The sequence below is a fragment of the Heterodontus francisci genome, chromosome 2 (genome assembly GCF_036365525.1).
Source record: "Heterodontus francisci isolate sHetFra1 chromosome 2, sHetFra1.hap1, whole genome shotgun sequence".
Classification (NCBI taxonomy): Eukaryota; Metazoa; Chordata; class Chondrichthyes; order Heterodontiformes; family Heterodontidae; genus Heterodontus; species Heterodontus francisci.
In genome coordinates this window covers 51,311,205-51,338,154 of record NC_090372.1, presented here as the reverse complement: position 1 = coordinate 51,338,154, position 26,950 = coordinate 51,311,205, and the positions used below count along the sequence as shown (strand labels likewise).

Sequence of the window (26,950 nt, the reverse complement as noted above, 5' to 3'; positions counted from 1 at the left end):
TTTCAAAGGGCAGTGAATCTTTGGAATTCTCTACTACAGAGAGCTGTGGAAGCTGAGTCACATTGTTTTCAAGGCTGAGATAGACAGATACTTGAACTATTGGGTAGTCAACGGTTATGGGGAATAGGCAGGAAAGTGGATTTGAGGCCATGACCAGGTCTGCCATGATCTTATTGAATGGCAGAGCAAACTTGATGGGCCGTATGGCCTACTCCTGCTTCTATTTCTTATATTCTTATGTATCACTCTCTCTCTCACCTTGTCCGATCCCCAGTACAGCCCTCATCTCTGCTCCCTTAAGTCCAAGCGATGCAGACTTGAATGGATATGGTGGACTACTGGTTTAGCCATTCACCACCAGATCCGGCTAGTCCACATAAAGCACTATCTGGTCCTGCTCTTGGCTACCAAAACTGCGCACTATTCCAGGATCACTTTGGAGTGCAAAGATAATCCCAGCTGCTTTTCTCTACTGCAAAACCGTCTTTTTGTTCTTTCCTGTCTCCTCCACACAGACCTCTAACAGCAAGTACGAGGAGCTCATAGACTTCCTTGTCACTAAGACTGAGACAACCTGATCAGCTGCCTCTGCCACTTGCCTCCCTTCCCACTAGCCTGCCTGGCCAACTGTCTCTATTTTCTCTCCTATCTCCCTTCATGCCCTCTCTCAAGCTCACCTTAACTATGAGACCTAAATCCTGCTCCTTCATTCCTATTCCAACTAAACTGCTGACCACCAAACTTCCCTTCCTGGCTCCCATGTGCATTGATATTGTTAATGGTTCTCTCTCTTCAGGGGATGGTGGCATAGTGGTAATGTTACTGAACTAGTAATCCAGAGGCTCTGACTAATGCCCTGGAGACACGAGTTCAAATTCCACCATGGTCTCTGGTGGAATTTACACTCAATTAATTAATAAATCTGGAATTAAAAGCTAGTGTCAGTAATGGTGACCATCAAACTACCAGATTGGCATAAAAACCCCTCTGGTTTACTAATTTCCTTCAGGGAAGGAAATCTGCCGTTCATACTGAGTCTGGCCTACATGTGACTGCAGACCCACAGCAGTGTGGCTGACTCTTAACTGCCCTCTGAAATAGCCTAGCAAGCCACTCAGTTGTACCAAACCACCATAGCTATGTCGAAACTGAATAAAACTGGATGGACCATCCAGCAGCAATGTACGCACTGGAAATGACAACGGCACACTCTGCCCAATCAATCCTGCAAAGTCCTCCTCACTAACATCTGAAGAATTGTGCCAAAATTGGGAGAGCTGTCCCATACACTGGTCAAGCAAGAGCCTGACATAGTCGTACTCAATGAATCATACCTTGCAGGACAGACCCACCAGAGATAGTGGCATAGAGTCATAGAGTCGTACAGCATAGAAACAGGCCCTTCGGCCCACCATGTCCATGCCGACCATAATGCCTATCTATATTAATCCCACCTGCCTGCATTAATTCCATATCCCTCTATGCCTTTCTCATTCAAGTACCTGTCTAGATGCCTCTTAAATGTCGCTAATGTTCCTGCCTCCACCACCTCCTCAGGCAGCTCATTCCAGATGCCCACTATTCTTTGTGTGAAAAATTTACCCCTTTGATCCCCTTTAAACCTCCTCCCTCTCACCTTAAATCTATGCCCTCTAGTTTTACTCACCCTTACCATGGGAAACAGACTCTGGCTATCTATCCTATCTATGCCTCTCATAATTTTATATACCTCTATCATGTCCCCTCTCAGCCTCCTTCGCTCCAGGGAAAACAGACCCAGCCTATCCAATCTCTCTTTAGAACTCAAGCTCTCCAAACCAGGCAACATCCTTGTGAATCTTTTCTGCACCCTCTCTAGCTTAATCACATCTTTCCTGTAGTGCGGTGACCAGAACTGCACACAGTACTCCAAATGCGGCCTGACCAACATTATGTACAACTGTAACGTGACGTCCCAACTCTTGTACTCAATGCCTCGGCCGATGAAGGCAAGCATGCCATACGGCTTCTTCACCACCCTGTCTACCTGTGTTGCCACTTTCAGGGAACTATGTACTTGCACCCCAAGGTCTCTCTGTTCAACAACACTCCCCAGGGCCCTGCCATTCACGGTATATATCCTGCCCTGGTTTAACTTCCCAAAATGCATCACTTCACACTTGTCTGCATTAAATTCCATTTGCCACTCCCTTGCCCACTTTCCCAGTTGATCTATATCCTGTTGTAACCTTAGACAAGCTTCTTCACTGTCCACTATACCACCAATTTTGGTGTCATCTGCAAACTTACTAATCATGGCCCTTACATTCACATCCAAGTCATTAATATATTAGTCATTAATATATATATATATAGTTGAGAGGGAGGGCCCCTGGGAGTCCTCAACATTGACTCCGCACCCCATGAAGTCGCAAGGCGTCAGGTCAAACATGGGCAAGGAAACCTCCTGCTGATTACTATCTATAACCCTCTCCCTTGATGTATAAGTACTGCTCCATGTTGAACACCAATTGGAAGAAGCATTGAGGGTAGCGAGGGTTCAGAATGTACTCTGGGTGGGGACTTTAATGCCCATCAAGAGTGGTTTGGAAACACCACACCTGACCAAATTGGCCAGGTCATGAAGAAAATAACTGTCAGACTGGCTGGCGAGGGAACCAACAAGAGAGAAAACGTATTTGACCTCAATCGCGTCAATCTACTTGTTACAGATGCATCTGTCCATGACAGTATTGGTAAGAGGGACCATGGCACAGTCCTTGTAGAGATGAAGTCCCGACTTTACACTGAAGATACTATCCACTGTGTAGTGTGGCACAGCCACTGTGCTAAATGGGATAGATTCAGTACAGATCAAGCAATTCAAAACTAGGAAGCCTTGAAGAGCTGTGGGCCATCAGCAGCAGCAGAATTGTATTCAACCGCAATCTGTAACCTCATGGCCTTGTATATCCATCACTCTACCATTACAATCAAGCCAGGGGATCAACCCTAGTTCAATGAGAAGTGTAGGAGAGCATGCCAGGAGCAGCACCAGGCATCCTAAAAATGAGGTGCCAACCTAGTGAAGCCAAAACACAGGACTACATGTGTGCCAAACAGTAGAAGCAGCATGCAATAGACAGAGTTAAACGATCCCCCAACCAACGGAGTCAATGGGAATCAGGGGAAAAACTCTCCACTAGTTGGACTCATACCTAGATAAAGGAAGATGGTTGTGGTTGTTGAAGGCCAAACATCTGAGCCCCAGGACATTGCTGCAGGAGTTCCTCAAGGTACTATCTAAGGCCCAACCATCTTCATCTGCTTCAATTACCTTCCCTCCATCATAAGGTCAGAAGGGAGGATGTTTGCTGATGATTGAAGTGTTCAGTACCATTCAGAACTCCTCAGATACCAAATCAGTCTGTGTCCGCATGCAGCAAGACTTGGACAACATTCAAGCTTGGGTTGATAAGTGGCAAGTAACATTCACGCCACACAAGTGCCAGGTAATGACCATCTCCAACAAGAGAGAATCTAACCATCTCCCCTTGACATTCAACGGCATTACCATCACTGAATCCCCATCATCAACATCCTGGGCGTGCCATTGAGCAGAAACTTAATTGGACGGCACAGTGGCGCAGTGGTTAGCACCGCAGCCTCACAGCTCCAGCGACCTGGGTTCAATTCTGGGTACTACCTGTGTGGAGTTTGCAAGTTCTCCCTGTGTCTGCGTGAGTTTTCTCCGGGTGCTCCGGTTTCCTCCCACAGCCAAAAGACTTGCAGGTTGGTAGGTATATTGGCCATTATAAATTGCCCCTAGTATAGGTAGGTGGTAGGGAAATATAGGGACAGGTGGGGATGTGGTAGGAATATGGGATTAGTGTAGGATTAGTATAAATGGGTGGTTGATGGTCGGCACAGACTCGGTGGGCCGAAGGGCCTGTTTCAGTGCTGTATCTCTAAACTAAACTGGACAGGCCGCATGAATACTGTGGCTACAAGCGCAGGTCAGAGGCTAGGTATTCTGTGGCAAGTAATTCACCTCATGAATCCCAATACCTGTCCACCATACAACAAGGCACATGTCAGGAGTATGATGGAACACTCTGCACTTGCCTGGATGATTGCAGCTCCAATAACACTCAAGAAGCTCAACACCATCCAGGACAAAGCAGCCCGCTTAATCTGCACCCCATCCACCACCTTAAACATTCACTCCCTCCACCACTGACACACAGTGGCAGCAGTGTGTACCATCTACAAGATGCACTGCAACAATTCACCAAGCCTCCTTCGACAGCATCTTCCAAACCCTCTACCATCTAGAAGGACAAGGGCAGCAGACGCATGGGAAAACCACCACCTGCAAGTTCCCCTCCAAGCTACACACCATCCTGACTTGAAAATATATCACCATTCCTTCACTGTAGCTGGTTCAAAAACCTGTAACTCCCTTACTAACAGCACTGCGGGTGTACCTACAGCAGATGCACTGCATTGATTCACCACCACCTTGTCAATGGCAATTAGAGATGGGTAACAAATGCTGGCATTGCCAGCATGCTCACATCCCATGAAAGAGTAAAAAAAGGTAGTATCCCCCTCGCTTTCAAATCTGCCATCATCAGCCCTGCCCTCAAACAAACAAAACTTGAGCTTTCCTTCTTTGCTACTACAGACCCATCTCCAACCTCTCTTTCCTCTCCAAAGTCCTTGAACATGTTGTCACCTTCCAAACTCATCCCTACCCTTCCCAGAACTCCATGTTCAATTCCCTTTGTTACCTGTGGACTGATTAGTCCAACATTAAAGGCACTTTATAAACACAAGTTGTCATTTTTATCATATTTAGCTGAGATGTAAACTAAGGTAAAAAAGGCGAGGGGAACTGTCAGAATGGATTAATGCATCACCTTTTAATCTCTTGGGTCTGATGTCAAATTCAACACTGACTAATGAGTTGAAAGTCTCCCCTACCTGCTGACTATTGGGTTTTTAAAATTCCTGTCATGAGAGGATATTTGTGCTGACTCTGTAATGACAGAATTCAACATGAAAATCCCAAGTACAGAAAAATTATATTGCATTCTGAATTGGCTAATCTGCATCCAATAAATTGTCACCTGTTCATGTTTCAGCAAAATAGCATATTATTTCAAAACAACAAAACTCATGATACACAATGTCATGACACAAGCTGACATTATTCAATCATAAATAAAAGCAAAACACTATAGATGCTGGAAATCTGAAATAAAAACCAGAAACGCTGGAAATACTCAGCAGGTCTGGCAGTATCTGTGGAGAGAGAAGCAGAGTTAACGTTTCAGGTCAGTGACCCTTCAGGTCTGATGAAGGGTCACTGACCTGAAACGTTAACTCTGCTTTTCCCTCCACAGATGTTGCCAGACCTGCTGAGTATTTCCAGCATTTCTTGTTTTTATTCAATATAAATACTGGCATGTCCCACAATTCCCTGCAAATACTGGCATGGGGACCCCATGTAAATACTGACAAGTTCTGTGCTTCACTTAAAGATCAACATACGCCTACAGACCCCAATCTTAACCTCTGAAAGTCATCTCAGCTACACAAAGGAAAACAGTGCTATTACTGCAGTAAATTGCCTCACAATTCCTTGTAAATGTTTAGCACAATTTTCACACATTCTGGGTGAGGGTGGAGGGTGTATGAATATGGAGTTGGACAGGATCTACTGAAATTCCGTGCCTTTGACAACACTGGAACTTGCAGCGACAACTTGAGAAGACATCAGACATCGAAAATCCTGCCAGTCCCGTCTCACTTGTCCTGACGCACTTATTGGGACTGTGCATGTGAGTGCTGAGAATAAATCCTGAAGGAAGTCGAGCCCAGCAGGTTTCCCTGGGAAAATGGCAAATTTAATTTCATGGTCCGTTAGCTCTTTTCTTTCAACTTTGTCTGGCTTGATTGGTTCAGAGAATCTAGAGCAAACGTACCACAGCAAACTCATTCACAAGCAACTGCCCCTCCCTAAACACTGCACCCACCCCCACCAACCCATCCAGCCCCACACCCCCATTGCACCACCGGGATGGCTGCTTTACTGGTACCAAGACAACATAGGGTCTATTCGGCATGCTGGAGCCCCATCCTATTGCACTTGCAGTGACATTGCAGCCTGCCAACCACTTTGGGGATCTTCTTATTAGTTCTACACAAACCATAAACAATTTGCTAATAAGTTAATAAATACAAGGAAAGGCAGAATACAGAATTCTCAAAACACACTGCTTACAACACAGTGTATATTCAGCTCCAGATGGCCAAAATTCTGATAATGTTGCAGGTCTCTAGGGTCTGTGGATGACAGTTTGAAAACCTGTGCTGTGCACTATTGATTGCAAATGCACTATTTACACTGAAGTATCAAACAAGCTTTGAACTGAATGGAACTGGCTGAGAAATACAGGCTAGTGTTACCAACTCCTTCAGGGATATACATTTGCCCTACACACAACCCAGAATCAATCAAACCTAAACTAATAGCTGGGGACTTCAAGTGACACAAACAAGAACTGGAAAAAGAATAGTTAAAATTTAATGCAATTTAAAAAAAAATCAAACTATTTAAATAAGGATGACACATGTTGGGAGTGGGTGGCATAAATAAAATGATACTATGCTTACTGTTCCTACAGTTTTTCTAAAAATAATGTTTCTGGTGGAGGCATAAACCACAGAGCAAAACCACAGATTAACACCAAATATTTGAGACTCCAGACCCATAGCAATATACTGACTCTTAACTGCTCTCTGAAATGGCCTAGCAAGCCACTCAGTTGCAGCAAAGCACCAGAGCAAAGTCGAATAAGAATAAAACTGGATGGACTACCCAACATTGAAATAGACACTGGAAACAACAAAGGCACACCCTGCCCAGTGGACCCTGCAAAGTCCTCCTCACTAACATCTGGAAACTTGTGCCAAAATTGGACCAACTAGTCAAGCAACAGCCTGACATAGTAATATTCACCAAATCATACCTGAAAGCCAACATCCCAGACTCCTCCACTACCATCCCCGGGTATGTCCTCTCCCACTGGCAGGACAGACTCACTAGAGTTGGCAGCACAGTGGTATACAGTCAGGAGGGAGTGACCCAGAGAGTCATTGAATCTAGACCCCATGAAGTCTCATGGCATCATGTCAAACATGGACAAGAAAACCTCCTGCTGCTTACCAGCTAATGCCCTCCCACAACTAATTAATCAATATTCCTCCATGTTGAACATCACTTGGAAGAAGCACCATAGGTAGCAAGGGTACCAGACTTCATTGTCTATCACCAAGAGTGGCTTGGTAGCACCACTAGTGACCGACCTGGTCGAGTTCTGAAGGATGTATCTGCCAGACTGGGCCTGCGGTAGGTGGTGACAGAATCAACATGACGAAAAACCTACTTTACCTTGTCCTCACCAATCCACCTGACAGTACTGGTAGGAGAGACCACTGCACAGTCCTTGCGGAAATGAAATCCTTTCTTCAGACTGAGGAAATCCACCATCAGGTTGTGTGGCACCACCACAGTGCTATAAGGGATAGATTCAAAACAGATCTAGCTGCTCAAAACTGGACATCCATGAAGTGCTGTGGGCCTTCAACAGCAGCAAAATTGGATTCAACCACAATCTGTAACCTCATGTCTTGGCATATCCCTCAATCTACCATACCCATCAAGCCAGGCTAGTTCAATAAGAAGTGCAGAAAAGTATGCCAGGAGAAGACCTAAAAATGAGTTGCCAACCTGGTGAACCTACAACACAGGATAATGTGCATGCTAAACAGAGAAAAGCAATTCCTCCAACCAATGAATCAGATTAAAGCACTGCAGTCCTGCCACATCAGTCCTGAATGGTAGAGGACAACTAGCCAGAGGAAGAGGCTCCACAAACATCCCCATCCTCAATGATGGGGGAGCCCAGCATGTCAGCATAAAAGACCAAGCTGAAGCATTTTTTAAATTCTTTTGTGGGATGTGGGCGTCACTGGCTAGTCCAGTATTTATTGCCCATCCCTAATTTCCCTTGAGAAGGGGGTGGTGAGCTGCCTTCTTGAACCGCTGGAGTCCTTGGGATGTAGGTCCACCCACAGTGCTGTTCGGAAGGAAGTTCCAGGATTTTGACCCAGCGACAGTGAAGGAGCGGTGATATAGTTCCAAGTCAGGATTGTGTGTGGTTTGGATGGAAACTTGCAGGTGGTGGTGTTCCCATGCATCTCTTGTCCTTCTAGGTAGTAGAGGTCGCAGGTTTGGAAGGTGCTGTCGAAGGAGCCTTGGTGAGTTGCTGCAATGTATCTTGTAGATGGTATACACTGCTGCCACTGTGCATTGGTGGTGAAGGCTGTGAATGTCGATGTTGTGGATGGGGTGTCAATTTGCAACCATCTTCAGCAGAGGTGCCAAGTGGATGATCCATCTCGGCCACCTCCTGAGGTCCCCGGCATCACTGAAACCAAACTTCAGTCAATTCGATTCATTCCACGTGATGTCAAAAAACAGGTGAATGCACTGGATACAGCAAAGTCTGTGGGTTCTGACAACATCCGGCTGTAGTACTGAACACTTGTGCTCCAGAAATAGCTGCGTTCCTAGCCTAGTTCCAGTACAGCTTCAACACTGGCATCTACCCAACAATGTGGAAAATTGCCCAAGATGTCCTGCCCATAGGAAGCAGAAAAAATCCAATCTGGCCTATTACTGCCCCACCGGTCTGCTCTTAATCATCACCAAAGTGACGGAAGGTTCTGACTGTGCTATCAAGCGGCACTGACTCTGCAATAACCTGCTCAGCGAAGTTCAGATTCCGTTCAGCCAGGGCCAGTTGGCTGAGACCTCATTACGGCCTTGGTCCAAACATGAGACAAAAGAGATGAATTCCAGAGGTGAAGTGAGAGTGACTGCCCTTGACGTCAAGGCAGCATTTTGATCGAGTGTAGCATCAACTCCTTTTTCGAGTGTAGCAACTAGCAAAATTGCAGTCAATGGGAATACTCTCCACTGCTGGAGTCATACCTAGCACAAAGGAAGATCATGTGTTTGTTGGAGGTCAATCATCCCAGCCCTAGGACATTGTTGCAGGCGTTCTCAAGGTACTGTCCTAGGCCCAACTATCTTCTGCTGCTTCAATTACCTTCCCTCAATCATAATGTCAGAAATGGGGATGTTTGCTGATGATTGCACAGTGTTCAGTACCAATCACAACTCCTCAGGTAATTTCAGCATGCAGCAAGACCTGGTCAACATTCAGTCTTGGGCTGATAAGTGGCAAGTAACATTCACGCCACAAAACTGCCAGGCAATGACCATCTCCAACAAGAGAGATTCTAACCATCTCTCCTTGACATTCAATGGCATTACCATCACTAAATCTCCCACCAACAACATCCTGGGGCGGGGGAGGGGGTGCGGGGGGAGGTGGTGCCACTGAAACTGAATGGGATCAACCACATGAATACTGTGGCTAAAAGGCTGGGAATTCTGTGGTGAGTAACTTACATCCCAACTTCCCTTCTACAAGGCACAAGTCAGGAGTGTGATGGAATATTCTCCCCTCACCTGGATGAATGCAGCTCCAACAACACTCAGGAAGCTCAACACCATCCAGGGCAGATCAGCCCTTCATCCATCAAGTTAAACATTCACTCCCTCCAAAGTGACAGCAGCTACAAGATGCATGGCAGCAACTCACCAAGGTTCCTTTGACAGCACTTTCCATACCCACGGCCTCTACCACCTAGAAGAACAGTGCAGCAGGTGCATGGGAACATCACCACCTCCAAGTTCCCCTCCAAGTCATAAACCATCCTGATTTGGAACTATATCGCCATTCCTTCACTGTTGCTTGGTCAAAATCCTGGAACACCCTTCCTCACAGAACTGTGGATAACTGCACCTCACAGGCTGCAATGGTTCAAGAACACCATGACCTTCCCAAGGGAAATAAAAAATCGGCAATAACCCATGAACAAATAAAAACAATTTTAGATTTATGAATCTCTTAAAATCTTAGACTCCAGTTCCAGTCTGTTCTTATTTCTAGGAGCCCAAGTGAATCTCTAATTGATGCCCACACCTGCATCCAATTAAACATACAACTAACATATTCCCTACTCTCTCTTTAAATAAATATTAGACTTAATATGTACAATTAAAAAAAAATTAAATCAATGGACCTTCATATTCTGCACAAAATATTATGTTACACGATGACCCTCCTCTAGGACCCCTAAAAATTTATTTGTACTGGCATTTCTTTTTAGTGAAACAATCTGACAGTAGATGGTTTGCATCCAACCATTTAATTCTAGAATCTCTTTTCTCTCCAGCATTTGTTTCAAACCAACAAGGTCAATCCATAAACATTTTTCACTCACAATTTTCATTCAATGGGTACACTATCTATCTTCAGTACGCTCATTGTACAGAATTTCACTTAATGTTTTTGCCAAATAGAATCCCATATCTACTGCCTCCACAAGAGCCAGTGTTTCTGCAACCAGAGTACTTTTAACAAACTCTAGACCTAGAACACCTAGCAGGAAGATTAGCATGTCAGGTATCATCAAAAATGACTAGCTTGCTGTTCTTTAGGTCATCTAAGGATGGGAACTTAAGTGCACATTTCTCCAGATTCTTTTCTTAATGGTTTATTTGCCCTTAAAACAATCTTGGCTTTAGGGTGTTTCATTTTAGTTCTTGACTCCCAACACATCAAAACTAGAATATGGTCTAACCTAATTACACAGCCAGTTCAACTGACCAATCAAGCTTCATAATTGCTCCATCTCTTTTATAGATATTTCATCATCTTTCTGTGATGGCTTAATATGATTTACCAGGTTGGGAGTGACACTCCCTAAATAGGATTGTTGATTTAAAGTTATTGCAAACCTATTTGCTAAGTAGCTAAACCAATATATTTAAATGCCCCGCAAGCTTGACTCCCAATTTTAAATTCTATTCTAATCTTATAAATAACATATTTCTAAAATTTGTCAGTACCTTAACGATGGACCCCTTATCCTGAGACTGTGCCTCCATGTTCTAGATTCTCCAGTCAGGGGAAATATATTGCAGAAAAGAAAACTATCCTAGACATACTCAAGATAGTCACTACCTTTCTGACATGTGCTGCTTTGCTTATGCTAATTGATAGGAAAGCTAAAATTTCCCACTAAGACTACTCTGCCTTTGCTAATCTTATCTAATCTCTGAATTTATACAATCTACCACTTCACAGCTGCTACCAGGGAGCCGATACACAACAACTACTATCATCTTAAATCCTTTTCTATGTCTTAGTTCTACCAATAATTCTAACCACTGCCTGCTTACCTCTCATCCCAAGAGCAGCAGAGGATCTTTTTAAAAAGTGCTGAAAATGGCAGCCCCTCCAACACTGACATGACACCAATGGTTTATGGGCATGATAAGGAACTGATGATAGCAAAAAAACTGCATCCAGATCCTGAAGCTGGTGTAGAATCCTTATTTACATATATGCATTTCCTAACTTTCAGTGGTAGGATGTAAATTCATAACTTCTGCATTACCAATGCGGTATCATAATCACTAGACTATACTACTATATGACTATACTACCATAGCCTTTATAATATATGTAAGTCTGCTAGATTGTCAACTGTACAACGACAGATTGATAAGCTCCTAAATAGTTTTATTATTGTAATATAGGACAGTATTCTAAAAAAGTGTGTTTTTGTGACTCAAGACACTGCATGCATTTGTCATAACAGAAGACTGTTAACAGAAACAAGTTCAGACATTACCAGGAGTGCTTTTATTTTAGCAAACCTTGTTGATAGGCATGATGGAACACTTGTAACTTACAAAGGGAAAGGAAGGAAAGACATTACCAGGAGAGGGACTCTAAGAAACAATTTCTTAAAATGAAATTATACACGATAAGGGGTTTCATGGGCTTCTATGTCAAACACAATTTAATATGCCAGCGTCACAGTGCAGTAGCATTGGCTTTCCAATCGAGACGGCACAGCTCTCAAACCTCAAAGCCACCTGACACTAATATCTGCCAAGGAAATACAACAATAATCTGCTGCAGCTTCTATGCAAAAGCACCTTACAGGACAGCAATGCTTCCTGATTCAGGAGGACAAATGAAAGTGTACTGACTGGTGGAGTCTGTGGCCGAGGGTCCTTCCTGGATCCTTTCACTGGCCCTCTAATTGATTTATTTTTAGAGTTGAGTGAACTTTTGGGGAACAAACAATAGGGAAGATGCAATTTGATTCAAGCCTCATTCATTTAAATCTTTATGTCGTTGCTTACTTTGACCAACTAGAAGAAATAATTAACTTTGTGAAAAGACATTGTTCAAATAAGACAAGAAAAAAAATTGGAACTCATCATTTGGAATGACTTCATCTGGCCTATAGGTAACTCCATACCCATAGCAATGTAGTTGACTCTTAACTGCCCTCTGAAATGGCCTAACAAGCCACCCAGTTGTATTAAGTTGCTATGAAAAAGCCTAAGAAGAATAAAAACGAACCGACCACCTTCATTGACCTAGGCACTGGACACGACAGAGGCACACCCAACCCAGTAAACTTTGCAAAGTCCTCCTCCTTAACATCTAAGGACTTCTGCCAAAATTGGGAGAGCTGTTCCACAGACTAGTCAAGCATGGTCGTATACCTTACAGCCATCACCATCACTGAGCATGTCCTGTCCCATCGGCAGGACAAACTCACCTGAGATGGCGGCCCAGTGGTATATAGCTGGGAGGAAGTGGCTCTGAGAGTCCTCAACATTGACTCCGTATCCCGTGAAATCTCATTGCATCAGGCCAAGCATGGGCAAGGAAACTTCTTGCGGATTACCACTTATCGCTCTCCCTCAGCTTTACTGTCCCATCAATCTACTCTCAACCATCAGCAAAGTGATGGAAGGTGTTGTTGACAGTGCTGTCAGATGGCACTTACTCACTAATAACCTGCTCACCAATGCTCAGTTTGGGTCCCACCAGGACCACTCAGCTCCAGACTTTATTACAGCCGAACACAGAAAAAAAGAAGAGTTGAATTCCAAACAGAGCACGGATCTCAAAGGATGTGGCAAGAGCAGAGGCAGCAGCAGCATAAATAGAGCAGGAGAGTAGACCCAGGATAGAGTGCGGACCTGAGGAGAGGCGGCAGAAGAATATAGTGGGAGAGTAGATCTTGGACAGAGTGCGGACCTGAGCAGAGTCTGCAGAAACATAGAGTGGGAGAGTAGATCCAGGACAGAGCGCAGACCTGAGTGGAGATGGCAGGATATATTCGTAAAATCCAAAAACAAAATCAAGGAGTGACACAGGACAGCAGGTTGGTGAGTACTACCATTGTAATTTATCTCTCTCTAAGTTGGAGCAATGGGTTAAACTAAGAAATGTAGTGTGCAGTCTAATAAATAGAGGCATAACACAGCACCACATTCCTGTTGAATACACATGTGGGAACTCCAGGATGATTCTTGTGCCCTGGAGACCAAAATGTGCATGAAATGTCACTGGCTGGAGCAGCTTGTGCTCTGGGTTTCAGAGCTTCAACTGAAAGTGACGTCACTACAATGCAGCCATGAGACTGAGAGCTGCATGATCCAAGATGTGGTCACCCTGCAGCTTAAGAGTGTACAAGCAGAGAGAGAGTGGGTGACTGCCAGGCAGACAAGGACCAGACAGTTAGTGCAGGACTCCCCCGAGTGTATCTCGCTTTCAACTGGTATTCAATTCTGAATGATTGTTGAGGGCAATGGTTTCTCTGGGGAGTACAGCCAGAGCCAAGGCCACAGCACCATGGGTGGCTCAGCTGTATAGGAGGGGATGAAGAAAGTTAGGAAAACAATAGTGATAGGGAATTTAATATTTTGGGGAACAGAAAGGTATTTCTGTGGCCGCAGATGTGACTCCAGGATGGTATGTTGCCACCCTGGAGCCAGGGTCAAGGATGTCACTAAGAGGCTGCAGAACATTCTGAGGGGGAAGGGGTAACAGCCAGAGGTTACGGTCTGCACCAGTACCAATGGCATAGGCAGAAAAAGGATAAGGTCCTGCAGGCAGATTTTAGGGAGTTAGGAAAGAAATTAAAAAGCAGGTCCTCAAAGATATTAATCTCCAGATTACTCTTGGTGCCATGTGAGTACAGGAATAAGAGGACAGAGTAGATAAATGTATGACTGGAGAGATGGTGCAGGAGGGATGGCTTTAGATTCTTGGGACATTGGGACCAGCTCTAGGAGAGGTAGGACATGTACAAGTACAAGGATGGGTTGCAGCTCAACAAGGCTGGGATCTATATCGTCACAGGGTTGAAGAGGGTTTAAAGCAGATTGGCAGGAACATGGAAACCTGAACTTAGATTCAGAAGGGAGAGAAGCAAAGCTGGAAATGGGAGGCAAAACATTAATAAGTCCAAATATTGGAAATACAAATATAAAAATTAGCAGCTCACCACCACCTTCTCAAGGGCAATGAGGGATTGGCAATAGATGCTGGTCTTACCAGCGATGCTCATGTCCCATGAACAAATAAAAAAAGTATGGAAGGAAGAGGAAACAAAGCCTGGAAAATCTACAACAAAGGAGTGATTAGTTGAATACACTTCAATGCAAGGAGTTTAGTGAATAAGGTAGATTGGCTGAGGACACAGATGGATACTTGGAAGTATGGTATCCTTGCTATTAGTGAAACATGGCTGAACGGGCAGGAATGGCAGCTCAATATTCCTGTTTACAGGGTTTCAGATGGGACAAGGAAGAGGGCAATAAAGGAGGGGGGGATTGTAAAACTGGTTTAAAAAATCCAATAACAGATGTGAGAAGGGATGGTATGCTAGAAGGATCATTAAATGAGGCCATATGAGGTCAACTGAGGAACAAAAAGGGGCAATCATGCTGCTCGGAGTTTACTATAGGCCCCCAAATAGTCAGAGGGAGATAGAAGAGCAAATATGTAAGCAAATTGCTGAGACATGCAGAAACAATAGGGTAGTAATAGTAGAGAAGTTCAACCACTCTAATATTAAATGGGATAAAATCAGTGTAAAATGCATAGAGGGAGTAGAATTCTTAAAATGCATTCAGGGGAGATTTTTTAGCCAGTAGTTAGCAAGCTCAACAAGAAAAAGGGCAGATTTGGATTAAGTTTTAAGAAATGAAGCTGGGCAGCTGGAAGGGGTTTCAGTGGGACAGCATTTTAGTGCTAGTGATCATAATTTAGTTCGATTTAGCATAGTTATGGAAAAGGACAAAGGCAGACCGAGAGTAACTGTTTTAAATTGGAGAAAGGCCAATTTTACCAAACTGAGATGTGATTTGGCAAAAGTGGACTGGAAACAGCAACTTTAAGGTAAATCAGTGTCAGAGCAGTGGAAGGCATTCAAGGAGTAAATACAGAGGGTTCAGAATAAATATATTCCCACAAAGAAAAAGGGTAAGACTTCCAAATCTGGAGCCTGCTGGATGTCAAAGATCATACAGGGTATGAAAAGACAGAAAAGGGAAGCTTATGTCAGATACCGAGAACTCAATACTGCAGAAAGCCTGTAGGAGTATAGAAAGTGCAGGGATGAAATGAAAAAGAAAATCAGGAAAGCGAAGAGAGGGCTTGAAAAAATATTGGCAAGTAAAATCAAGGAAAAATCAAAGATGTTTTAGAAATACATAAAGAGCTAGAGGAGAACTAAGGAAAGAGTAACGCCCATTAGAGACAAGAAGGTAACCTATGTGAGAAGGCAAAAGACATGGGCATGGTTCTTAATCAATACTTTGTATCTGTATTCGCAAAGGTGACATTGTAGTTAAGGAGGAGAACTGATGAAAGGTCATCAACCTGAAACATTAACACTGCTTTTCTCTCCACAGATGCTGACTGACCATTTCCAGCATTCTCTGTTTGTGTTTCAGGTTTCCAGCAGCCACAGTATTTTGCTTTTGTATACAGGATACTTTCCTTTATTAGCCAAGGCATAGAAGGCATAGAATATAACAGCAAGGAGGTTAATGCTAAAACTGTATAAAACACCAGTTAGGCCACAGCTAGAATATTGCATACAGTTTTGGTCACCACATTACAGAAGAAAGTGATCACACTGGAGAGGGTACAAAGGAAATCAACAAGGATGTTGCCAGGAATGGAGAATTTCATCTGTGAAGAAAGATTGCATACACTGGAGTTGGTTTCTTTGGAAGAGGAGAATGAGGGGAGATTTAATTGAGATGAATAAAATTATGAGGGGGCTAGATAGAGTGGAAAGGAAGGATCTATTTCCCTTACCAGAGTGGTCAATAAGCAGGGGGCATAGATTTAAAGTCACTGGCAGAAGGATTAGAAGGGAGTTGAGGAGCAATGTTTTCACCCAGAGGGAGGGGATCTGGAATTCACTGCCTGAAAGGCTGGTAGAGGCAGAAACCCTCATCAAATTTAAAAAATACTTGGATATACACTTGAAGTACCGTAACCTAGAGGCTTTAGACCAAGAGCTGAAAAATGGCATTTGGCTGGACAACTCATTTTTGGCTGGCATAGACATGATGGGCTGAATGATCTCCTTCAGTGCTATAACTTTTCTATGTTTTCTGTGCTTTCGTTTTCCTGAGGTGAGGTGAGAGTGACTGCCCTTGAAATGAAGGTAGCATTTAACTGAGTGTGGCATCAAGAAGCCCGAGTAAATCTGAAGTCAGTGGGTATCAGGGGGAATAACCTCAACTGGCTGGAGTCATACCTAGCACAAAGGTTGTGCTTGTTGGAGGCCAATCGTCTCAGTCTCAGGACATTGCTGCAGGCATTCCTCAGGGCAATGTCATATCCCAACCATCTTCAGCTGCTTCATCAATGATCTTCCCTTCAGATCAGAAGTGGGGATGTTTGCTGATGATTGCATAGAGTTCTGTTCAATTCGCAACTCCTCAGATAATGATGCAGTCCTTGCGTGCATGCAGCAAAACCTGGACAACATTCAGGCTGGGGCTGATAAGTGGCAAGTAACATTTGCACCACACCAGTGCCAGGCACTAACCATCTGCAACAACAGAGAGCCTAACCACCTCCCCTTGACATTCAATGGCATTACCATCGCCAAATCCCCTACCATCAACATCCTGGGGGTTACTATTGACCAGAAACTGAACTGCCCAGCCATATAAACAGTGTTGCTACAAGAGCAGGTCAGAGGCTGGGTATTCTGTGCGAGTGGCTCACTTCCTGACTCCGCAAAGCCTTTCCATCATCTACAAGGCACAAGTGATGAGTGCAATGGAAGGCTGTTCACTTGGCTGGATGAGTGCAGAACCAACAACAATGCAGAAGCACGACACCATTCAGGGCAAAGCAGCCCACTTGATTGGCACCTTAACACGTTCATTCCCTCCACCACCAATGTGCCCTAGCTGCACTATGTGCCATCTACAGGATGCACTGCAACAACTCGCCAAGGCTTTCTCGACAGCCGCTCCCAAACCCATAATCTTTACCACTTAGAAGGACAAGGGCAGAAGGCGCATGGGAACATCACCACCTCCAAATTCCCCTCAAACTCACACACCATCCTGCCTTGGCAATGTATCCCTGTTTCTTCACTGTCGCTGGTCAAAATCCTGGAACTTCCTACCTAATAGTGGCTCACCACCACCTTCTCAGCAGGAATTAAAGATGGGCAATAAAGGCTGGCCATGCCTGCAATGCCTACATCTCATGAATGAATAAAAAAAAAATCTTGAACTGCATTTATTTTAGCTGCTACAGAAGGACCTGATGCAGCTGATCACAATCCCTAAGTAAGCCTGTTGGATTTGCTAAGGCTAGTGCACAGATTGAGCTGTTATTTCTCACCCTTGTCAGTGAGATGTTTGTGATTCCTGTTCCCTCTTTGCCCAGCCAGCAGTGCAGATGCCTCACTGACCCCTGATGCAGCTTATAATAAATTAGAATGGTCTTCTGCACAAAGCATGTGACTGGTACAAGTCAACATCTGTGCCAACAATGAGGAACTCTCCTTCATGTAAGATGCCCCTGATTTGTAGAAGGCACTAGAGAGCTGGGAGTGGATTACAAGTCAAGTGAACCAGACAATGAATTCAGAAGGCACCAAAGTCCACTCAGGCACAGCTTGAGTATTTCTTCAAAAACTGCACCCAAGATTAAATTATTGCCAGTAATCCATCGTAAAATGCACTCCCACATGACACACGCTCACCCTTACATGATAAAGACCTGCTCGCACATCTGATACCAGCCCATCTCCAGTTTCCTGTGACTAGTTCAGGGATGGAATTTCAGAAGTCTCAGAACATTCCCCCGTTCATTCTTTAATTGGTATGTAGTGCAACCTCAAAAAGCATAAAAATAAGAGTGAAAGAATACTGCTGATGACAAAATCTGGTTTTAGCTGATATAAGGACAATACATCTAGAAGGGAGAAATGACTATGCTCACTGACCATAAATAATAAACACTTTTTGAGTAACTCTCTGTTTCCATATTGAGTTTCATTTTTCGCGTCATAAACACAATAATAAATTTTCAACATACTGCAAGCAGCTGTTGCGGACAAGAGGCGATGCTGGGTGCGAGAAATTCGTGAGTTCCTAAAAACTCATGTAGCTGACTCCTGATAAACCTGCTGCCAAGAAATTTTATATATCAGTCAGCATTACTGCTGCCTCAAGAAAAAGAAAAGTGTACACTTGAATTTATATAGCACATTTCACGATGACCGGATGTCTCAAAGTGCTTTACAACCAATGAAGTACTTTTGAGGTGTAGTCACTGTTGTAATGTAGGAAATGCAGCACCCAATTTGCACACAGCAAATTCCCCACAAACAGCAATGAAGTCTGTAAACGGCAGAGAAAAATGTTTTGCTTGCTGTTAGTGTCACAGCTTCCATTCAAAAATGAAGAACACTCAGTAAATATTTTACACAAAAATAACTCAATCTCTGGATGTAAGAGAAGTAGCATATGCTGCAGAATGGCAAGACATAGGGTCAGTTTCCTACAATATTGAGTTCCTGGAGGGGGGGTCAACCACTTCCCACAGGGAGTAATGAAGAATCAAATGCAGAATTGTTTACAGATCATTGTCCTTTAATTGGATCTGGGGCTTGAGGGCATGATCTCTGCCCACCCACTCACCCACAGCTGGTATCGAAACAGAAAATGTTGAAATACTCAGTCGGTCAGGCACCATCTCTGGAGAGAGAAACAGAGTTAGCGAACAGAACTTTCATTCCTGGGTCCCGATCCCACCATCGGGATAAAATGCGGGTTGGGAATCCAGAAATGCCAGCGGTGGGACCCTGAGAGAGATTTTGGAAGAAGCGGCCAATTATGTGGCTGCCTCTGGGAGCCCTGTCCAGTTAACCACAGCGCGCAGGCTCCCGGGTCTGGTGGGCCAATAGGAGGCCAACCGGCACTGAAAGATTAGCAGGCACACAGTCAGAGGTGTACACTGCTGAAGTATGTAGGGAGATGCATGGGGGCCTCCATTCTCAGTCGCCAGCCACAAATGGGAAATATGAGGGCCAAAACGATTAGCATGTCAGAAGGAGGAAAGTGCCACACAGTCACAGGTTGTGGCCATTTATTTGTGCAACACTTTCCCTATTGAATGGAGCCTCCAGCTCCGATGGCTACCCAGTCTGCTGCTGCTTCAGAGACAGCCTGCTGGCTCGACGGGTAATCCGCATGCCAGCTGGAAAATCCAGACCGTGTTGGGAGAGTGCCCTTAATTGAGCCCTCAAAGGACTTAAGTGGCGACTTGCTGCGGCCGGTTGGGTAACCATTGCCGTCACCCTGCCTGTTCACGACGTCACCAATGCGGAAGCAGGTGCTAACACCATTTTTAAAAGGCTGCCAGCCCTGCAGGCTGTTCAACGAAGTGCAGAATTCACCCTTCCTCCCCTTCCCTATACACAAAGTGCAGAGTTCACCCCTTCCCTATACACATAGTGCACAGTTCACCCCTTCCCCTCTTCTCTATACACAAAGTGCAGAATTCACCCTTCCTCCCCTTCCCTATACATAAAGTGCACAGTTCACCCCTTTCCCCCATCAGAGTGCAGAGTTCACCCCTTCCCCACCTTTCCCACTTCAGTGGCGCCAGCTTTCCCTGGACGGGAACGTTAAGGCATGTGAGTGCTCATCATGCTGAGGATCAGGAACTGAAGGTAAGATCGCTGCGGTTTAAATTTAAAAGATGCATATGTTTTATTTAACTATGCTAAATTGGGTCCCATTGCAGAGCGGCAGAGGGGCTGCCACGGAGCTTTCCTGCCGCTGGGAAGTTCGGGCCCAACAATCCTGGCATTGTGTTCCGTGGCAGCCACTGCCATTACGATTGTTCGGTCCCCCCCGTCACAGAACCCGACGTCAAGCTGGGAAAAAAATCCAGCCCCTAGTATACTCCTGCTGAACATTTTCAGCACTATCTGTTTTTACTTGAGATTTTCAGCATCTGCAATATTTTGCTTTTGTGTCTGTCGTAGGTCATGTCTGGCTCACAGAGACCACAGCAAACAGAAGGATGCTTTTTAAAGGATAAGGGGCCAGATTGTGTATTCCCACTGCCAGAAACGATGGTGGGCATGGAACATGGTGGCTGTCCACCGTGGGACCTGCATCGCCATGCTGACGTAATTATGTGGCTGGCGGCCATTTTACATATTGACGGCGGCCGCCACCCCCCAATCATGTGGTGGGGGCGGCCTTGGCGACGCCATTCCCGGTGTCACCTGTTGCAGGAGCAGGTGCTGGCAGCCATTTTTAAAAGGCTGCCAGCCCTGCAAATAGCAATACATAACACAGAGTTCACCGTTCACCCACTACCCACCAGAGTGCAGAGCTGACCCCTTCCCCACCTCGGAGGCGCCAGCTTTCCCTGGACGCAACGTGAAGGCACATGAGTGCCGTACATCATGCTGAAGATCGGGAACTGAAGGCAAGATCGCTGCGGTTTGCATTTTAAGTGATGCAAATATGTAATTTAAATATTTAAACCAGGGTCCTATCGCAGAGCAATGCAGGGGATACCCCGGAGCTTCCCCACCACCGGGACGATTGGGCCCGGTAATCTAAGCATCGGGTTCCATCGCGGCCGATGCTACTCCGATTCTCCGGCCCCCCCCACCTCCCCCCCCACCCCCCGCCACGGAACCCGACGTCAGGCTGGGAACAAAATCCAGCCCAAGACTTCTACCATGCTCAAAACTGCCAATTAAATTAGCATAAGACAATTGAAAGAAAACTTACAGCTATAAACAGGTAACATACTTGTGCTATGATTTAGTATTGAGTCTAAACCGATGTAAAATAAGCCTTAATAAAAATGAGCTCCCCTAATGGCACAATTGATGGAAGCAAGGTGTATCTGAGCAGTACATACAAAGTAGACCCAGCTATTCCAGGTTTCAGCTGAGTTAGCTGATCTCAACTGGGCCCCAAGTAGTGGTGCTGAAATTGGCTATAGCACTCCTGGGCTAGGGAAGAGAAAATCAGCAGGAGATCCTGTGTCTGATTGCTATTCAGTGATTCTAGATGGAAGTCCATGTGGAAGAATGTTGAGGGAATAGCTCAGCTGTCTTGTCTTCTGTAGTTGAAATAGTTCTATCAGCACCTACTTCCAATAACCAAAGTCAAGGATTACAGCCAAAGAGGATAGGGTGTGCCTGTCAATTATGAAATTATATTTTATACGCAGGGAGTCTGTAACCTGGGTGGCTGGGGCAGGGGGAATTGATGGAAATAAGAAGCAGAACAAATTCACATTTTGATAAAGATATAAAAGTTCCACCAGACCATGTTGTGGGATGACCTTAAGAAGGGACCACCTGAAGAGCAGACCACCTTAAGAGCTGTAAGTGAAGATCACCAGAGGAAATGATGATGCGTCACACATGACCAGTTAGTGTGGGTGTAGCCTGGCAGAATGAGATGTATTTAGATGTGCTCATGCAAGAACTGTATATGTATCTTTTAGTTAAGTTATAATAAAACTCACATTTTCTTTGGATATTATTTGTAGTCCTGTGAATCTTACAATAGTTCAGATACCAAAGGGACAAATAATATTACAGACCATAACAAACTCAGTAGTACAGAAGGCTGTTTATCAATGAAGGATTCCTCCCTGTCCCAGAGAGGTGGATGCCACTATTTTCTCAGTTCAAACATTTTTGCATGGCTCCCCATATTCAGAACAGAATTGATGAGAGTAATTTGTAAAAACTGCCTACCTGCTGATGTCTGTTTAAACTTTTCGCTCTTTTTCTTCCTCCATTTCCAGGGTTTAAACAGCCTCCCTAGTGTTGCAAACTTGCTTCTTCTCCTAATGGGTGGTGTGTGAGTTCCTGGGACCAGTGACTCTGAACGCATTGCAGCCAGCCTTTCTACTTCTTCAGCTGGATTGAGAAAAAAAGAGAAAACTGAGCAATTTGAAGTCTGAACGTGCAGTTAGCTTTCTTTCCATCAATCCCATGTCATTCATATATCAACTATAAATTATTTGGAAGCCCCCAGTAAAGCTAACAACCAACAGCACGAAACAAATTCTGTCATGATTATTGCCAGTCCACAGTGAGCCTCATCTCTGTAGGGCTCGTTTACATTGTGTCACTCTTGGGTCTCAAGTACAAACTATCTGCCTCCCTCCATGTCCATCTTCTTGTCTCTCTGCAAGTGTACATTTTCCTCTTTGTCTGTCTCTGAAGCACATACAGAGACTGAGTGTCATTCTTTAAAATGCCATTGCAATTGCTTACTAATACTTCTTTTCATCTGTAACTTTAATTTTTTTTGCTATTGATTGTCAAGAACTGTTCATCTTAAAAGTTTTACATATAGATTAAGTGACAGTCAGTGAGAGAGCACGTGTCCCAAGTTAGCAGTGACTACATAATCAAACAGCAGCACAGATACATTCATTGTAAAAGATGATCTTTTTTAATGGCAGCTGATAAGGATAGAACATTCTAACACCAGGCTGTTCTGCCTGTGGAGCCTCTCGGTCAGGTATTGCTGATAAACCAAATATCAATCTACCATACCTGGCCCTGTAGGGTAGGCTGCTTCAAAAAAATCAAGTTGGTGTAGGTGAATGTGTACTGTTACGACCGAGGCTGGAGGAGTGCACTGTCTTTCTCTAGTTCTACTTCTCCACTGGTCACAACATATATTTAAATGTTTTACCCAGTTACCAATACAGCCAATTATATACTTTATCTATTTTAATTTCAGAATAAAATCCACCAACCAGGCTTCTTTAATAACAACAAAAGTATTAATTTATTATAAAACAAGACTTAGTCAATAAAGATGCAATGCTTGTTAACACACAGGTTGAAATATGAAAGTTCCCTTCTAAATAAACCCAACACACACTATTTAAAGAAAAAATAAAGACATTTTCTCTGCAGGGATCTCTTTACAAGGATAAGATATGGAATTTTCCCAAATGGCCCTTTAGTCCGGCATCCAAATACGCGTAGACGGCTGTCACTGGGATCTTTTTGGTGCAGTTCTTTTCAGGCAACGTCGTGGATTAGTCTGGCAGGCTTTGCAGGAGAATAATTGCATCAGGGGTTTCAGCAATCAGGCTGATTCTCAGCGTTTCTCAAAGAGGTGGAGAAAGGATGAGCTGGTGGCTTCGCTCTTAGCAGGCTGACCTCCAACTGACTGAAAACAATATCCAAAAACGAAACCAACTCTTGACCACCATAAATCTTGACATGTCACTTCTCTGTAAACAACTCCCCTAGTCACCAAGACTCCTGCTGCTTACTTAGCTTAAGATATATGACTTCCAGGAATGGTTTGTTTTATACAAAGTCCCAAGTCCTTTCAGTGGCCGTTTTTTTTTTAAAACAAAGTTCAGCACCTATGGAATTTCTTCAGTCTTTCAAATGAATCAATTTCCACAATTTTTAACCACGAGTCTTCAAAAATATTTTAAAAATGGAAGCACTTTCATAACAGTACATATACCTGAAGTGGTGGCCTTGGGGAGTATCAAGATAGCACTTTTGCAAAATGACATGAAGAACTATTCAAAACAACTGGTTTTAATGAAATTCCCCTTTAATTTAGCACATTTCTAGCTATTAAGATGTGCTGGAACCAATTCCTTAGTAATAAAGTGGGGAGATTTTCCACTTTGTTACGTCTTGAGAACATGTCCCAGGTGCAGTAAAGAAGGAATGGGACAGAGACAGGTGGGATCAGGTCTCTGGTCCACGCTGCCACACTGAGATTTCGTGGACGTCTTCAAATTCACATCATTGGACCTGGGCCTGTTGGGTGCCCAGCAGCGGCATGGACAAGAAAGGCGACCTGAGTTGTGCTAGCCATGTTGATGCTGTTTACCTGTGTCAATGCTCCTATCCAAAAATGGATTCACAAAAATGATGATGAGATTGCAGCGCCAAGCCAGAAGGCAAAACATTGGGCTTGATTTTCAATTTGGGGTCAGGTTTCGGCGCCCATCTCACTGCATTTGCTTTAAAAATAACATTGCGTTGCAGAGGCATTGGAAGACTGACATGCCATCCTGGAGCACTATTTTTAAAGTGCACCTGCATCCGACCTCATCCCCACGGGTGTTTGAAAATCAAGCTCATTGTCTCTACTTTAGCATCCATACCCTGTTCTTGTTGGGTACAGGGTGGGGTGGGGGGTGAGGGGGAGCTTCCTGCAGTCTGCTCATCTCCATGATGATGCTATGCAGCCTAGCACAAAACATACTGCTCACTGGCTCAGCATATGGCCCAGGTTAATGCAATGCCAGCAGCAATTAAAGCTAGCCTGCACTCCTTAAAGCCATCCTGCACCTCTTAAAGGACAGATGCATTCTGACTCCTGCAGGGGCTACAACTGTTTGTGGAAGAGTTTCTCAGAAGGAAGAAAGAGCAATGGAGCAACAGGCTAGAGAGAGGGCTCTCTGGTTCTCCAAGGCAACATTGGAGACCTTAGTGATAGAGATGGAAAGGGGAAAGAGCTCATCTTTCTGCAGGGGGCAGAAGGCCCTCCAGGCATACACTTAGAAGGAATGGGAACAGATAGCCATGAAGGTTAATGCAAGGAGTCTGGCCCTGAGGACCTGGCTACAATGATGGAAAAGTTCACTGACCTCACACAAGTGGTCAAGGTCAATGAATGCATCTTCAAATGCTATCTCCTATTCATCATGCCACAAACCTCACACACTGCTCAATTCACCACACCCCATCACTTACCCATCAGTAATCTCTAGCGATCAGGACTCATGCCTAACATTCATATACACCACCCCACTGTTACATACTTACCACTGCTGCAAGCCTCACACCCACATCTCACAGCTTCCACATACTTGCAACTATTCAGCTAGGACATCAAACACATTGCAACACATTCACTTTTACTCTTCCCTCTCTCTTGCAGGACAAGGTAGCACACAGCAAGAGGCAGCACAAAGGATTGGTGGGGGACAGGCAAAGCTGCATGTCCTCAGCCACCTGGAGGAGACAGTGCTCCGAATTATTGGCACAGCAATCAGTGAGGCCATTGCAACTGGCATCAGTGAGACCATCCAGGATGACAGTATGTTCCTGCCTTATGCAGCTCCTCAAATTCCACTTCACCATCATCCTGCTGTCTGGAATGAGTGCAAGCTGCAGATAGAGTGATCATGGACCTCTTGCTTTCCACCTCACCCCCCCTTTCCCTTACCCTAACTCTCCCCTTTTGCACTTATGCATTCAGATATCCAAGACCTGCTGCCTGGCCAGCTAATACAACCTGGGAGAGCACAACAGCACATGGAAGAAGTACTGTTACTGGATCTGATAATTGCAATCACCAGCTCAAACTTAGAGGGCAGTAGAGAGGGGGGAACTACACAGGGTAGGCTGAATTTAGTCAAGCTGGCGGGGGTCCGACGACAGGCCAAAAAGGCAAGGCGAACCCCACCTCACCGTCTTTGGAGCCCCCCCCCCCGGCGCAATTCAATGCCGCTCAGTCAATTAACCACCCGCGCCAAGGTCCCCATCCCTTTAAGAGCTGCCAGCCAATCAGATGCCCTAAGCTCAGTAGTATCTACATTGTCACCAGGAGCGGTGGCCACTGTTGTACTACATCAGGCCTGGAACCAGGAGCAGCCATGGAACCCCGGACCCAAGGTAAGTGAGACGGGGTCGCCAGGACCTGTCTGGCAGGTCCCAGCAAGGTGGGGGGGGGATTGTTAACAAAGGGGTAGCCTTTGCCGCTGGGGGCCGTCCATGCACCACAGATTGCACAAGGAGAAGGCCACCCCGCAAGCCTGCAGTAAGGCCATCTTGTTTTACTGGCATGGCCCATGGCAGAGGTTTCTTCTGTTGCTGGTTTAATTCAGACAGCAGCAGGAGGAGGCCCTCAAGTGACTATTAATTGGCCACTTAAGGGCCTCAATTGGCCTCTGGGTGGGAAGGTCGTCTTCAGCCTTTCCTGCCCCCGACTTCATTGCGGGACGACAGGAAGGCAATGAGCACTCTGACCCCACCGCCTTCCGTCACTATTTTAAGGGACTCCCCATCTCCCATCTCATCTTCCGGGGGCCCAAACGTTCCACCCAGTGTGTCACTGAGCACAAATGGGCTGCAGCAAGGCCAGGGGGAAAGGATAGCTCGTCTGCTAGCTCCCCGGAGGGCGCGGTCACAGTTGAGTTCTGCTGCAGAGGACTCAGATGAGGAATTCATTTGGTGGAGTTCAGGAAAAGGCTGATGGACATGGACACAGAGATCCTTGGTGCATTGGCAGGCATGACAGCCTCATGTCACTGTCAAGGAGTATGAAGGAGTCCACCTCCAACTTGGCAGAGGGTTTTGCACAGAACCTGAAGTCCTTCCTTTCCAGCATGGAAATGCTCCATTAGTGGACCCAGCCGTGACACAG

The 26,950-nt window shown here is 44.9% G+C and overlaps 1 protein-coding gene across 10 annotated transcripts in view; it reads right to left on the bottom strand.

Moving 5' to 3' along the window:
- The window catches only part of LOC137384353 (phosphatase and actin regulator 1-like), an 859,907-nt gene that overhangs the window by 492,428 nt on the left and 340,529 nt on the right, over window positions 1–26,950 (bottom strand). For all 10 annotated transcript variants that reach the window (XM_068058280.1, XM_068058345.1, XM_068058335.1 and 7 more), the window contains one exon: window positions 22,282–22,446. In XM_068058280.1, the coding sequence (XP_067914381.1) occupies window positions 22,282–22,446 (165 nt within the window). The remainder of the gene's footprint in view (window positions 1–22,281; window positions 22,447–26,950) is intronic.